Raw genomic sequence first — 15,471 nt, 5'->3', positions numbered from 1 at the left:
TGTAGTTTTTCATCTTGCACAATAAAGAAAAGCTCATTTTTAACATGCTGCCCTGATTCTGATCAGAATCTATTTCTTTGAAAATTAAACAGAGATACTAAGGTTCACACAGAAAAAAAACTAGGTAAAACTGAGAAGTTTTAGGAGTGAATTGCTGCATTGGTTCCACTAATATAGACAGAAAGTTACTGAAACTGAGCTTATGATATTTTCACAGTTTGACCCAAGGGGACTTTTTAAGGAGATCTATTGCATACTTGTTACATAAAAATTATTACAGAAAGTTTGAGAAGTGCAAGTTTCCGTCTTTCCTCCCACAGAGGAATAGGATTACATTTCTTTATACATTATTACTGAATACTATTTTGAAAGTAGCATTAAAGATGGGTAATCATACAACATTTTTCCTACTTCTGTGCATACATACATAGAAAAGCTCATATCCTCAAATCCTCAAATATATATACACATATATATATATATATATATTTCCTCTTACTCTTGAAATGAAATTTTGGCATGACTAGTATGATTCTATTTAATATCCTCTTCAGATGAAATTGTACATTTCCTTTTAGGTACTACAGCATTCCCTAGGGAAGCAGCTAGATTTAGAAGTACCTATTAGAACTTTACACAGCAGAGAATGAAACTAATAAAATGTTCTTGAAACCAAAGACAATCTTATCTTTGTATAGACAGCCCCAAGTTTGCAGACCAAAACTCACTATGATATTTTCAGTCTCCTCCCATTCTACACCTCACAGCATAAACATTTCTCTTGCACCCCATGATTTCTCTGTGCTGTGGCTGCTTCCCCATCCTTCACCATCCCTGAAGTGGCAGGTGAGCTCAGTACAGTCCTGAACAGGGACACAGCAGGATGGACTGAGAGTTCACCATAACCAAGGCAACTTTTGGAATAAGAGTCACTAATTACCATCCTGTGGTGCTCAGTCTAAAATGTCCTGGGTATTGTGATTACACTGGATAGGGAGGCTCAGCAACTCCATAGTGCATAATGCCAGTAAGTTAATTGTAAGTATCTGCAAGTTTCATTAGACATGCCTGTTTTTACGTAAATAAGAGGCAATAGGAAAATATCTTTCTATAGTTATGTTTAACAATAAGCTTATACTGGCTTCTGTAAAAGCGAGTAAGAAAAAGGTGAATATTTTTCTCTCTGCAGTCTTGCTCATTCACTTTCATAAACATAATTTTCCAATTAGTGATTTTCATAAATAATTACAAACAACTCCTGTGTTCTCTCCCCAGCCATGTCTGAAAATAATTTTCTCATTTTAAACCCGCTAAGTCAACTATGAAATTTGAAACACTCTGCATACAGTGCCAAGCATCTACTCAAGCAGTCCTGTACTGGGAGCAATATCCCACACCAATTACACAGGACAGAAGGCCACAGTGACGAAGCTAACCTGCCTGCAACACTTGAGCTAGTTCAGCTGGACATCTCTGCACAGCACTGAGTTGTTCCACATATTTGAATTTCAAAGTTAAACAAGCGTGTTACTGAATTCCTAAGAGGAACCACTCTTACATATAAAAGGTTCTATTTTTATATAGGAACTTCTCAGAGCATAATCACTGAAGTTCAAACTGTAGGCACAAAACTCAAGCAATACAGTACAGGTAGACATTACTGAAAGTTCAAAATGTAAAATAGAGCAACACGTTACCATTTTTATCCATGGAATGTGGCTCAGACTGCTTCTTTCCAATATCAGCAAAGGATCTCACAATCGGGATCCTATTGCTCAGTTTCTTCTGGTTCTGATGGTGATGCTGTTTCAGTAATGCTTCATGTACTCTATGACGAACATCCTCACTGAGCTGCCCAGAGCCCACCTGCTGGTCCAGAATCATATCTGAAAAAAAAAAAAAAAAAGCAAACAAGTATGTAAACGTAACAAAAGAGGGGAAAGACGAAAAAAAGTTCATTTCAAAGAAGTTGCAATAACAAGTTAGTATCCTACAGGATTATAAATCAAAGGTAACTGTTCCTTTGTCACAACAGAAATCAATGGTATATTTTTATCTAAATATGTTTCACTCACTGAAAAATAATAAAAAATAAAAGAAGGTATTAATATAACAAGGTCAGTAACTCAAAAGCATAGAAAGTTCCCATGCCAAGTTGACCTATGTAGCTTGGAAATCATTCCCAAAACATTCCCATTCGTAATACCTTTAAACCTAGGATTGTAATTTATGCAAGTGGTCTTCTCTCCTACAAAAAAACTGGTACCCCATTTGCTACAAAGAACTGTCTTTCTGTGAGAAGAAATAACTTCTGGATTCCCTTACTTACCACAGAAGATCATAGCCTAAATCTGCTTTTTAAACTACAGTATTTTTAGTATAGTTTGTTGTTGTTGTTGTTTGTTTGTTTTTTAAATGAGATAAGACACAGGAAATAACCAATAGAATCTCTTTCTATTACCCAATGCAAGAGAACCATTATATGGATGTGAGTAAAACTGATCCCTACACTAAGAAATATGTCACTTTTGCAGTCTACTGGCCACAAATTTACAGTCAAAACTATTAATGAAGAGATCGATTATACATTTCAAGAAAGAGCTGTTGAGAATTTTGTAGGATTATTTTAGTCATTATTTCGGGGAATTCTATTAGCAGTAGTAATGCATAACAGAAGAAAAAAAAAAAAACACTAAAAAAACACTAAAAATCTGTATCAAAGCAAGTAAAACAGTATTTAAGTACGCAAAGTCCTTGCATATCCATTAGAAGAAACTGCTGAATGAAAACAGTGTTATAATAAGCTAAGTCAAAAACTTCTTGTACTGACAATTCAGACAGCTCACAAGTCTGATATCTACCAGTAAACCCAGCAGCAGAGCAGAGCAAATAAAAAACAGATGCACCATCAGTAGAAACATAATTTGTCAGGTCTCTGATAATTGCCAACCACAAGAGAGAGAATAAAAAGCATTAAATAATTATATGCAGAGTTTAATTACTAAGTCAACTACCCATACCTACATTAAAAATAATCTTTTTTTTTTTTTTTTTTAAAACGTTCTCAGCATTCACCTGGCAAATCAGTATGTTAGACATAGCTACTTTAAGAGCTCAACTACCACTACACATTTCACTTAATGTGAAGAAGCTCCCAATAGCTCTTTTGATTAACACACACAAAAAGACACAGCTAAGCCCTTAGACAATGCGTGAGTCAGAAGATGCAAACATAAGAGATGTATCTGTATCTCACCATGAAGACCTTTCTGACATCACCCGTAACCTTCTCCAGCAATTACATTCTACACAGTATTAGCAAACATGTTGACTGAATAGTTCACATCTTAGAGTAATACCACCTGGGTACCGTGACTAAACTAATACAGCCTGCCTGAGGAGTTCTTCACCTGGACAGGTAGCTCTGTGATCCCTGCCAAGATGAACCGAGTTTTTCTATTACTCTAGACTCTCCTGGAAGAGACAGAGGCATTATAATATGCCTTTCTTTCAAAAGAAGGGGTAGCACAAATTCAAGAGAAAGACTTCAGTACATTTTCTTCAGAAGGGGTAAAGAATACAAACAGATCTGCAACACAAGAGCAAAAAAATGAAAACACCAGCTCCAAAAAAAGTACCTATTTTCTTCCTGAACTTTACTGCCTTTTGAGGAAGTCTCTTATCCTGAAGACTATTCTTTTTCCAACAGGCTTAGTACATGAATACATGCAGTACCAAAACCAGACCAGTAATTCCCATTAGAGGAAAAAATAAACAATAATCATATAACCTGGGGCATTTAGGCTAAGATACAAATTAGAAGATCCTAATCTCCATTCTTTTTAATTCTGGTGGCAAAAGACAAATTTTCCAAGACCTAAAACCAAGCATTATCTTGAGCCATTCTAAGACAACAAAAGAGCTGAAAAAAGGTCTTCTCTAAAATAGTCAAACTTAGAGTTGTGAACATCACCTTTCTTACAGATCAGTGGAACTCTACTTCTATATTTTCATTCCTGGAACTACCATGTTTTGCATATTAAATATTAATGTCTGTTAAATATCAACATCATCCTCCAAGTTTAAGATGTTCCACTGAAGGACAGAAAACACCAGGAAAAAGAGAAAATCATATCCTTATCCTCTTCTTTGCCAGGATGCTCTGCCAGATTTACTGTCAGACAACACCTACAGGGGGTAGTGGTGACAACCAATATAGGGACCAAGCACTTGCATTTCCTCCAAACCAAGAAAGAAGTGGCTTACCTTGAGTTGCCAGTTGCTTACTTCAGCCTTTCCGCTACATGTGAAAGTGGGAGATGCATTCAGGATTGGGAAGAGCGGAGATTTGTTTTCTTACACTGATATTCCCCCAAACTGCCAATCTTCCAATAAAAACCTATTTGCAGTCACTGCTATAGTTTTAGTGCACTCAAATTACTTTCAGATTCCTGTATTTTGACCACTTTCTCCAAATGTGAACAGATTTGAATAGTAATAACAAAGGCCATCTCCATTAGTATCTACTGTTATTGGATTCCACTTCAGTTTCTTCACAAGGTTTACAATACATCTTTTAGAAGTCCCAGGATCTGCAATGTTACTGATAGCTCTACTGATTACAAAGGTAAGCTTGAAAGCAAGAGCAACATGATTTAAAGTCTGAAACCAAATGGTAAAAACAAAAAAGAGCATTTTCAAAATAGATACTACTTTCTTAATGCTGTGACAAGAATGATACTACATGTTTCCACCATCTGAAGCTGCATCTAGTTTCCAAAACTGTTTTTTTATAGGCTCTTTTGCATGTAGAGCACATAACCATTTCTCCAGATTCCACAAAATAAAAAAAGAGAAAAAAACCTATAACCTCACAGCACCGTATCTCACTGTAAGGGAAACTGTTGATCACAGCCTGAACCTCTGATTACCTATCTGAGGCAAGTGACAAGTCATCTGTGGGAACACAGGTGAAGGTAATTCAGCTGTGCTACTGGAAGGGGTGGAGCTTGACTCCACCTCTCCTAGATTCCATTTAAGGGCTGACCGCCACTAAGGTAGCATCTCTTTCAGGAGATCTCTCCTTCATGGAGTTTTTGTGGCAAGCCTCAATGCTGGCACACATCCATCTCAACTGAAAGCCTCAGCACTGGTGAGTTTTTTTCTTAGATACTCTCTGGCTATCTATTTACTTTGTAATTACAACTATACACTTACCTATATAACAAGTATCATTATGCAGACTCTCCAGGCTTTCTGTGCTCAACAACAAAGGTGTGCAGACTTTTTGAAAATATTTAAAGAATCTTCCTCTTGGATATTACTTTACACCTTGTGGAGCCCTTCTAATCAGGGACACAGGTTACCTTATTATTATTATTTAACAACTATTTTCAACAAGATGCAGTATGTGGAATACCCAACAACATAGTTTAGCTCATTCTATTAAATGCTCACATACCACTTCTACTAACATCAAAATCTTTGAGACTGGTTGTTTCCTCAGTAAGGTATCCTGACTTCCATTAATACATTATTTTTTCTGTTCTAGTTCTTTAACAATGATTCAAAAGAAATTGGAGGTCCGCACAGTTTCAAGAACACTTGCTGTCACAAGACTTCATTTACATAAAATATATGCAACATTTGTAATTTTATTTCCAAGGCAAACTTAGTACAGTAACTTGTTTAACTCAAATAGAATTCCTCATCACCTGAGAACAATTTACAAGGGTTATGAATTAAAGCATCAGGATGGCAGAACTTCAGATTAGTTCCCGTATGGCATGGCTCACCTGTACAAGCCCAGCACAGCAAACCACATCTATCCTATCCCTAGGGTCAACTAAAACCTGAGAAGGTTAGCTGCTTTCACTTGCCACAGAGATGGCTAGTAGACATCACAGCTTCCTTGCAGTGGGTACTGTACAAGGACATACACTTAGAGCCATGTGGTGTCATCCTAGTTCCAAGCAAACATGAGCAGGAAAACACTAGAGTAACAGCTCTCTGTCTGTTTCTCTAGGTTCACAGGATGCCCATCAGGTCACAAGAATACTTCAGGCAACTCCCAAGTAAAACACAGAGTAAATTTATAGAGGAAAGTGCATATCTTCAGCAATAAAATACCTTTAAAGTCAAACACGTAGCACCTAACACAAAAGCTACGCTGGATGTCCCTTCTGCAGCAATGAATAAACAAACATGATCTGGAGTTCTTATTTTTGAGCAGTATACCAGACAAAGAAGCCCAAGCTTTGCATTCCTGGGCCTATATTCTTCTGATATATGTTGCTATTGACAGTTTACAGCAAGAATTCATGGGCTTTTCTGCATGTCATGATTGCAACGACAGCTAACTACAAAATCTAATTTAAAAGCTAAGGATTGTTTGTTTTGTGCTTGTTTTCTTTCTCTTAAAGATGGCAACCATAAAGCAGTGCTTAATGCACAACATGCAGATGAAATGCTGTCTTTTATCCTAACCATTAACACATACCCCATTACACATTTCCCTAGTGTGTCAAGCACTAAAAGAGGTATAGAAAACTAACAATTAAGATTCTTGGCCTGTATTTATGATCCAAGACCTGATTTCAGTGTTTACAACAGCGATTACAAATGAGCTATCTAAGCCAGTGGATTTAGCCTGTTCATCTAGAGAAATAAAGCACTCCATTTCACTGAGTGCCAGATTCTATTTTCAGCTCTACCTGAATTTACTTTATTCAACTTCTCAGCTGAATTATTTGAAAAGGAAAGAGGGACAGTGACAAATGTCCTTGCTCTTCAATTTGGAGACTCTTAGTTTGAAAAGCAGACTAGCACATTCACAAAACATCACACAGTAGTCAAGACTAATATTTTCAGCTTGAAGCTCAGAGAGCAAGAAATGTTGTAACACAGAGCTATTCTAACATCCCACAGTGGATGCTACCAAAAGAGCACTGCAGTCATCACAGGAAAAGGTATTTTGCATTGGTGTGTTGAACAAGAACTATGAGTGACACTGGTTCTACATAAATAGAAAATGATAACTGAGACTGTACAAGTCAATCTAAAATATTCCCAAACTTGCTGCTGACATGGGAGAACAAAAAAATACACCATACAACTTAAATGCTGGTGAGAGATTTATAGCTTACACACAAAGGAACAAAACCTGAAAAACGCTTCTCTGTGGAGGTAATCACAGCATGGCAAGCTGTAAATCAAACATACAAAAATCTGTGTAAGTGAGAAGGTGAAAACTGAACAAAAGCCTGGTGGAGGGTCAAACTGAGAGAAACAGATTGCTGACAGGTAACCCAGTGCTTTGTTTCAGTGTTTGTAATAAAAGCCAAATTTACCATAAAAGCACTGACAGCAAGATAGTAAAATGTGAGCGCTGCAGCTGAAACAAAGGAAATCAGTGAAACAAAATCTGAACTGGAGCCAGTTTGAATAGATAATTATAATGGAGAAATATAGCTTTGAGCAAACAAAGACAAAAGAAGACTTGTTCAAATTAAAGCTTAACATGATATTACTGAAACCAATAAAATTGCACACTTGGTATGTAATGCCCTGAGTTGCTGAACAGAGTCCAGTGACCTCAATCACAAGATTAAGCTGTTACACAGATTGAAAATTCGATTGTGAGAAGCATACATAAAAGACTGCTTGGGGGAGAAAAAAACCAGCATATCTGCATTGAAAAGCATGGCAATATTTAAAACTATACTTCAAAAAAATACTAAAGTATTTCTCAAAATAAATAGAACTTGCTAATAATTCAAATGTACACAAGTCATCAAAGCACCACCAACTAATTCAGGGCGCACAGTTCGTACTTGAAAAGGTTTGACATTTGTTCACAGTACATTCCACACAACTACAAGAAAACACAAGGTCTGCAATTCATGATTTAGAGAACTTATTGTCATTAAAGGCTGGACCAAACAGTTTTTGAACCAAATGATACGAAATGGTGTCGTATATTAAATGGAAGAACTTTTTTGGTTCATTCAGTGATTACAATTTAAAAAAAATAAAAATAAAAAATAAAAAGCAGATGGTAATTTGAGAAGCTACATGGTTTCAAAGGAACTAAATGAAAATATCAAAAGAGAACATTTTCATCTGCCAACTTGAACAACACAGTGAAGCTGCTCTCTAATGGTGCAGTCAGATTCTGGCAAATATCTCCTCAAGAGACAAGTTCCAAAATAAACTGTTTTGATTACATAGATTTTTCAGACTTCCTTTTAGCATATGTTCTATACAGAAGTGATCGATAAAATATTACTACATCAAATGTTCAATGGAATTCCTTGTGTATGCGGCGCTAGCTTACTCATAAAGGAGTCACTTAAAAGACATTTTTTAAAAAACAAGTTGCATTAAGAAAAGCCTAAAATATACTTAAAAGTACATTTTTAACATGATACATTTCAGCAGAGGAATTGAGCTGTTATCAAAGAAAAAAAAATCCACTGCATAAAATTTAAGAACAATTTGAGAAACATCAGGAATTAACATGCTGTTTTCCCTGTTTGATTACAATGTTGGAAATTCAGCTCAGGAGTCTCTACTGTAGTAAGATTTCGCCTGTAAATTCAACAATCATAACTATGAATATGCTCGTTATCAACAAAGAAAACTGGATGCCTGTCCAAAGAAATTTTCAGCCTTGTAGATTAAGTCATTTTTTAATAAGTGTTGGAATGAGAAAGAATCTAATCAAGAATGGACAAGCTGGAAGACAGGATGATTTAAAAATTCTCACCATATCACTGGTGCCAAAATATTTTTATGCAGAACTATCAGAGTTTCCAGGGATGAAATACAAAATGTTCTGAGAGCCATACAAACAGTATAAAAGATATTTTCTCAGCTGTAGATTTTACCACAAGCCCATCAAGATCTTAAAACGCAGACTTAAATAGAAGAAACTTTCAAGGGCTAAGCGCTGGACTTTTATGCTTTAGTGAATAAGCATTTATAGATTAAAAGCCTTGACCAGAACAAACAAGAATTCTTTGTCTCAATTTAGCAATGTAGATTAAGTATAACTCTTTCAAGGATACAAAGACTGGTACTGCATATACAGTATAATTTGAAATTGGAATGTAGCCCAGATAGCAAGATGTTACCAGCAATACAAATACATAACACACATTTCTCCCTAAGATTTAAAATCAAATAAAAAGAAAGAAATTACATATGAACAACTAATTTAGTTGTTCTTAAAAGGTAAGATTAAATATAGTAATGTAGAAAGTTATCAACAGATGAAATTTTAAACAACAACAACAAACATAGTATTGAGTTGTCAATCAGAAGCACAAGAACTGAGGTTAATATAAGGAGTGAAACGTTGAACACAGCTGAAGCCAGAAGACTCAGAACCATTTCTTTCAACTCTAACATTCAGGAATGTCATACATAGTTCAAACAGATATCAACTCCAGAGTAAAAATGATGTTTCAGCTGCATAGCACAATACATAGGATTATATCTGTGATAACTACTGACATGAAATAGCAACTTATTAGAAGAGATGGGAAAAGATTTTCTGAGAGATCCTGCCCCATCTTCAGTTCCAGAAGTAATTTATATGGGGGGGGGGGGGGGGGGGAAGCAGACTATTTGGAATCATCACATCATCACATTTATCATTTATTAATTTATCTAGCACATGTGTCTGTGTCATGATGGCATGCTTGCCACTGCTACCATTAAGATCATTGCTTACACCAATGCTGCCTAATTTGTGCCTTTGTAACACTTTGTTAATACTGGAGAGAAGAACCTCATACATAGCATTAAAGTAAGAAATTGCAAAGCAACATGCTTGGGGAAGAAAACTACAACACAAACAATAATAACAGACAAGAGCAAATCGAATAAGAATTTTATTTATAAGGAAGATAAAACTCTTCAGAGAAACTTAAAACAGAAGAGGGGTAATTTATAGAATGATTCGTTCACAGTAAGCTGAAAATTTGCTAAGAAAAAATAAAAATCCCTCATCGCTTATTGAATTGGCAGAGGAAAAATTCCTTTCTCAATTACAAAAGCCCCTTGCAAACTTTATCATTTTATCATAAAGGCCCACCTATCACTCAGATCAAATAAAATAACCAACAAAATACACAAACATCTGCCACAATGTGAGGGGCTTATGAGTTTAAAATGCATGCAGTAATTCAGGAAGCTTTAGATTAAAGCTTCCTCTCAGAGAGGAAAAAAAAAAAAAAAAAAAAAAAAAAAAATCTAGCTAAAAAAGAAAAACTTAGATATCCTCAAAGCTAAACTGACTCAAAATAGTATTACAGTAACTCATCCAATTCTATACCAAGGGGCAACTTACACCTGTTATGAATTTCAGTCCACAATTAGTAGTGGGACCTTGAGTTCTTGGACACATTAACTAAAAACAAAACAAAGCAAAACCAACATGACTACAAATATATTTATTTTGATTTCACCATATAGAATTTTCCACATGGGGGATAGAGAACTTTGCCAAAAGTTATGTTTTTATTCCAACAATCCCTGCAAGAATAAAAAAAAATCTGGAAAGAATCTCTTAGTGACTACAGAAGTGACTTCTGGATTCAAAATGCTCAAACTCAAGCTTGAAAATCTTAGAGCACTATTTAAGCAAACAGTAATAATAATAATAAAAAAAAAAAAAATCTAGCAGCTGATCTGAGCACTTCTTGATTTTGGAAAAATAAGGAAACCATTAAGCAGCATACTGATGAACACCTTTGTTCATGCAATCAGCTGCTTTTCGTCCTTCATGTTTATCTACTATCATTAAGAAGAAAAATTTTCAAGCTCTGATTCACAGCCCATGATTCACGGGAGAACCAGATCTCAGCATACAGTGGAAACCCACACACATTTCTGCAGGTTTGAATTTATAATATTTTGCATCAGGTTGACATAAACAATTTGGGAAAGTTAAGTGCAGAGAGTAGCAAATTTTGCTTCCACTGTTAAATATAATCCACCAAACAATATCTCCCTTAACTGGCCTTTTAAATAACTAAACCAAATAACTAAACTTACACCTGCCTAGACTTTCATATCATCCGTAAAACAGTTGTCTTCATAGTCCTGAGCAAATGAAGGTTTTCTTGCACCGCCTTTATCTTTAAATCAGCAAAATGTATCTACTCTACATTTTCTGTTAACATATAGCTGTATTTAATATTGCCTAAACTCATATTTGTCTAAAACGCCATACAATATATAAATTATATAAGATATCAAATATATGGCTTACAGATACAGCATCATTTTCAGGAAAAATTGTGAAATCCAGTAAGGTAGAAGGTTAAAAATAAAAAATAAAAAATTAAAAAAATTAAAAAAAAAAAAAAAAAAAAAAAGAAAAGACAGATATAAATCAAGTTATACAAATAAAATAGTCCTCCATATTGTTATGTAGGATTTGGAGTCCAATAAACACGATGAACATGAGACCAGCCCTCACTAACTGGAGAGAAACAGGAAATTAGAGACCTCAGGTGATAAAACAGTGTAGATTCTTGCTCTGTGTCTTCACTGACAGAAATTCTTAAACAGGATCAAGAATACAGCACTAGAAGCTATCCAGGGCACATCAGAGCACAGTGTAGCATCACTTTAATAATGGATTTTAATGACCCTCTTGAATATATTTGCATTATACTTACTTATAATACACATACTACCTATGCCTTAATCGATTAAAGGAAACTTACTTCATCTTCTCTACTAACAAAACTGTTTATAAACAATCTAATTCAAATCAGCTGCTTTTTCTGGAAAGGGAGAGAAATATATACTGCATTCAATGAGCCAAGCAATCACCTTCAAAGTTTTAGGATTGTCTGAGACTGTATTACATATCTGTCCTATACCACCCCTCACAACCTGCTCCATTACAGTAATGAACATATTGCTAGCCTCCTGCAGTAACTAATTCATCTTTATAGGAAATACCAAGAAAACAGGAAATGGCATTCAATTTCATTCTCTTATTTTTGGGACAGAAGGCTCACACAAGCTCATTTGCTTGATTCTTCTGTTCTCAACAACTCTAGAATTTGACCTACCAAATTCACTGAAAAGAAAACATATTCAACTTTATCTAAAGAAAATACATCTTAAAACTTGTTGAAAAACTTGTACATAAAAATACCATTCCTGACCTCATCTTAACTTAAACATAATTTTTAAACTGGTCTGATTTCATGTTGTATAATTATAATGTATCTTCCTTTATGTTTTGTTTGTTTTTAAGATAGACTTTCAACAGTTTGAGTAACAGTAGCTTCAGTTTGTGGGAATTAGCACAGGAATAATTCACAAAGTGATGTGGTATTGCAGGAGTAAAGAATATATCTGTTCTACTGAAATATATCCTCAGTGGGCTCTGTTCCATTTTAATTCTCTCCCTTACATAAAAATTGACTCTGAAAATAGCAAAAACTGAAAACGCAAAAAAAAACCAAAAAACAGCACACTGGTTGTGTCTGATTTTCTAACACATAGAGCAAAATATTCCCAAGACTTCCTTGTATGCACATGTGTCTTGATTCTTGTAATTAATTTTCATAACTATGAAATGCAGCATCAATACATACCTGCAATTTCTTCTATGGAGTTAGCTCTCATGTCCAACAAAACTGTGCCGTTCAGGATACAGCTTCTCAGCTCAAACAAGCTATGAAGTGACAGTGTGGCAACGTATGGTTTGCTCCACCTCTCCCCACCATCTTCTACATCTTCTTCAAACTTCAACCACCTGTGCAAGCAACCAATTTTATAACTCCAAATAACCAATTTTACAGCCCCAAACAACCAATTTTACAACAGTGTATAAGAAATATGAAATACATTACTTCCACAGATGTTGCAAGAACACCCTTAAGCATGTCACAGAGATGAAGAGAAGCATATTAAGGAATAATTTATGTTGCAAAAATTTTGAGCAATTCTCCACCACAAAATGATAATACTATGATGGAACAAGAACAATTGTGGAAAGAATTCAAGAGAAGACTTTGTCGTAGAAAAAAATAAAAGCTACACATAGTAAGAAACACTGCACTAAACATAAGTTTATAATTTGATCACCACAGAATAAAGATATATTAAAATAACGTATACTGAGATTCCATGAAGTGTTAACACATCTATGTACTATATAATGATAATCTTTTCACAAGACTGTGATATGAACTTTTTGTTCATGCACTAAGCCACTCAAACAGCAGTAAAACATTATGCAAAATTTGGGCAATTCTTCATTTAAAGGTTCAGTCAATTAAAATCAAAAACCTCACTACCTCATAAATGTGCAAGCACATGCAGACAAAGGATACACAAATATATGATCCTTACTCTGATAAAACCAGCAAGTGAATGATATGTTACTGAACACTAAAGTGCTGTTTCACAACTATATCTATTTTGTGTCTCATTTGGCTCTTGTGTTGTGCACAACTCTCAAGAGACTTTGCTAAAGATAACATGAAACTTACATGACGGACCAAGTCTTTTGTTACTAGTCAGCTGGATGAACTTACTCTTATGACTCTTTAATAGCTTGCTGATAAAAATTACACTAAAAATGTTCAAAGAATGCTAAACACACAAACAAAACCCAGAAGAGTCTTTTCACTTGTGCAGAAGTGTTTTAAATTGAAGTTATTAAGTACTTCAAGCCTACATAGATGCTGTTGTATGGAAACATAGCATGCCAACCTGGCAAGCCTTGAACAGCTGCAGCAACAGCAGAAGTCCCTATCATTTGACAACAGCGCTTGTTTATTTTATGTGGACCAAGCAACAGAGAAGTCAGAAAGAGCCTCACACCTTGACAGCACCTTCACTCTGATTTCCAAACTGCAGGGAATCACAGAGCCTTAAGACTTCTAGACCTAAGCAATTTCCAATGTAACCAAACCCCTCAAAGCTCAGCAGACTCACCTGTCGTTTTCCATTCCTGTCTCACTCACGTAATTTTGCTCCTACATGCAAAATATGTCTGTGTACCGATATTCTGCACTTTCCTCCTTGTAGCCATCACTACATTATAACAAGATTATTCCTCTTATGATACTAAGCTGCAATTAGACACCATTCCCGTGACCCACTCATCACCAGCAGATCTGTTACCTTAATGATGCACTTGGCTGTTCCTAACTCCACCAGCTGCTTGCCTTCCCATCACTTCTCCATTATTTAAAAAAATCATCTTTTCCCCCCAATTTTTCCTCTAGGTTTTCTCCTGTAAAAATCTCCAATTTCCCGTGCCTAGAACATTTCCCTTCCCTGCTCCTTCCCCTCATTTCCTCTGTATCAGCCTACTTTTGCATCTAACCTTCACCCAGGAGACCCTTTTCTCTGTTACATTTCAATTCTCTCCCTTCACTGCAGTCTCTCTCTTCTCCCTCCAAATCAAGTTGGGTTATTTTCTTCCTCGTTTTCATTCCATCAGAGAAGCACCAAAAAGGTCACAGCCAACAAAAAAGTTTGCCTCCACTACAGAGAGAGCTGGATAATGAATTTAAAATTAAGTTTCTAGTACATATATGCAAATAAGGTTTTTCCACTAGGATTTTCAAAAAGCAACTTCAAGACATTAAACATACATTAATTCATTCCCCACTGTTACCACATTCAAAGCCATGATTTAGAAGAGATGAGCTACAGCAAGCCATGGAAGTTTCAAAGAAGGAGAGAGTAGAAAAATGATAAACAAAAGAGTAATTTTTTCACCCCGTGTTGCAGCTACATTTGAACTTCATAAGGAAAGGCAGCTTCTAATTTACTCATAGTACCCATGTTTCTAACCTAAAGATTTGCTAGACATATTGTGGCCATAACATCCCAAACACAATGAATTATTTTACAGAGTCTTAGGAGGCAATTATCTATGGCTTTGCCTTCACATCCCTCTGGGTTTTCCATCCACATTTCTTATGCCTTTAGGATATTACTAATTAAAAAAATAAATAAATAAAAAATCCCTAATCTTACAGTCATTCAATCATATATGTTCAAGTGGGTATTAAGACTACAGTAAACATTTCAACAACCCTCTGAACTCATGTACAATATTCAAGGATAGATATGACTTTGAAATCCAAATTCGGGAATGGATCCCAAGTGTGACAATTTCCCACATTTCAGCTCTTAGCCAAATATACTCACTTCTACAGTTTGACCCCTTAAATTGATATAATTAGGAAATAAAAGAAGTTTATGATTTCCCAGAAAATAATGTTAACCCCACACATATTCTGAAATTGCATGCCATATATTCTATGTGCTTGAAACATATCTTCTAGATAGTAACTCCCTTATTCGGGGAGTCCAATAATATAGAATGGTTTAATTTCTATTGTTTTCTTATGTTTGTATAGTCTAGAACAGGTATACTGATAATGAGATTTAGTTTCTCTGATAGGACATTGTGAACACACC

General features: G+C 35.4%; 1 protein-coding gene across 9 annotated transcripts in view; it reads right to left on the bottom strand.

The window, feature by feature from the left end:
* The window catches only part of SLC4A10 (solute carrier family 4 member 10), a 144,251-nt gene that overhangs the window by 53,267 nt on the left and 75,513 nt on the right, over window positions 1-15,471 (bottom strand). For all 9 annotated transcript variants that reach the window (XR_011904285.1, XR_011904284.1, XR_011904283.1 and 6 more), the window contains exons 5-6: window positions 12,624-12,784; window positions 1,698-1,886 (exon numbers count right to left, since the gene is read on the bottom strand). Coding sequence is in view for 6 of the 9 variants with exons in the window: in XM_072341458.1 (XP_072197559.1) it covers window positions 1,698-1,886; window positions 12,624-12,784 (350 nt within the window). In the remaining 3 variants the exon portion in view is untranslated. The remainder of the gene's footprint in view (window positions 1-1,697; window positions 1,887-12,623; window positions 12,785-15,471) is intronic.

Source organism: Excalfactoria chinensis, chromosome 7 (genome assembly GCF_039878825.1).
Source record: "Excalfactoria chinensis isolate bCotChi1 chromosome 7, bCotChi1.hap2, whole genome shotgun sequence".
Taxonomy (NCBI): domain Eukaryota; kingdom Metazoa; phylum Chordata; class Aves; order Galliformes; family Phasianidae; genus Excalfactoria; species Excalfactoria chinensis.
This window is presented reverse-complemented; position numbering and strand designations above follow the sequence as displayed.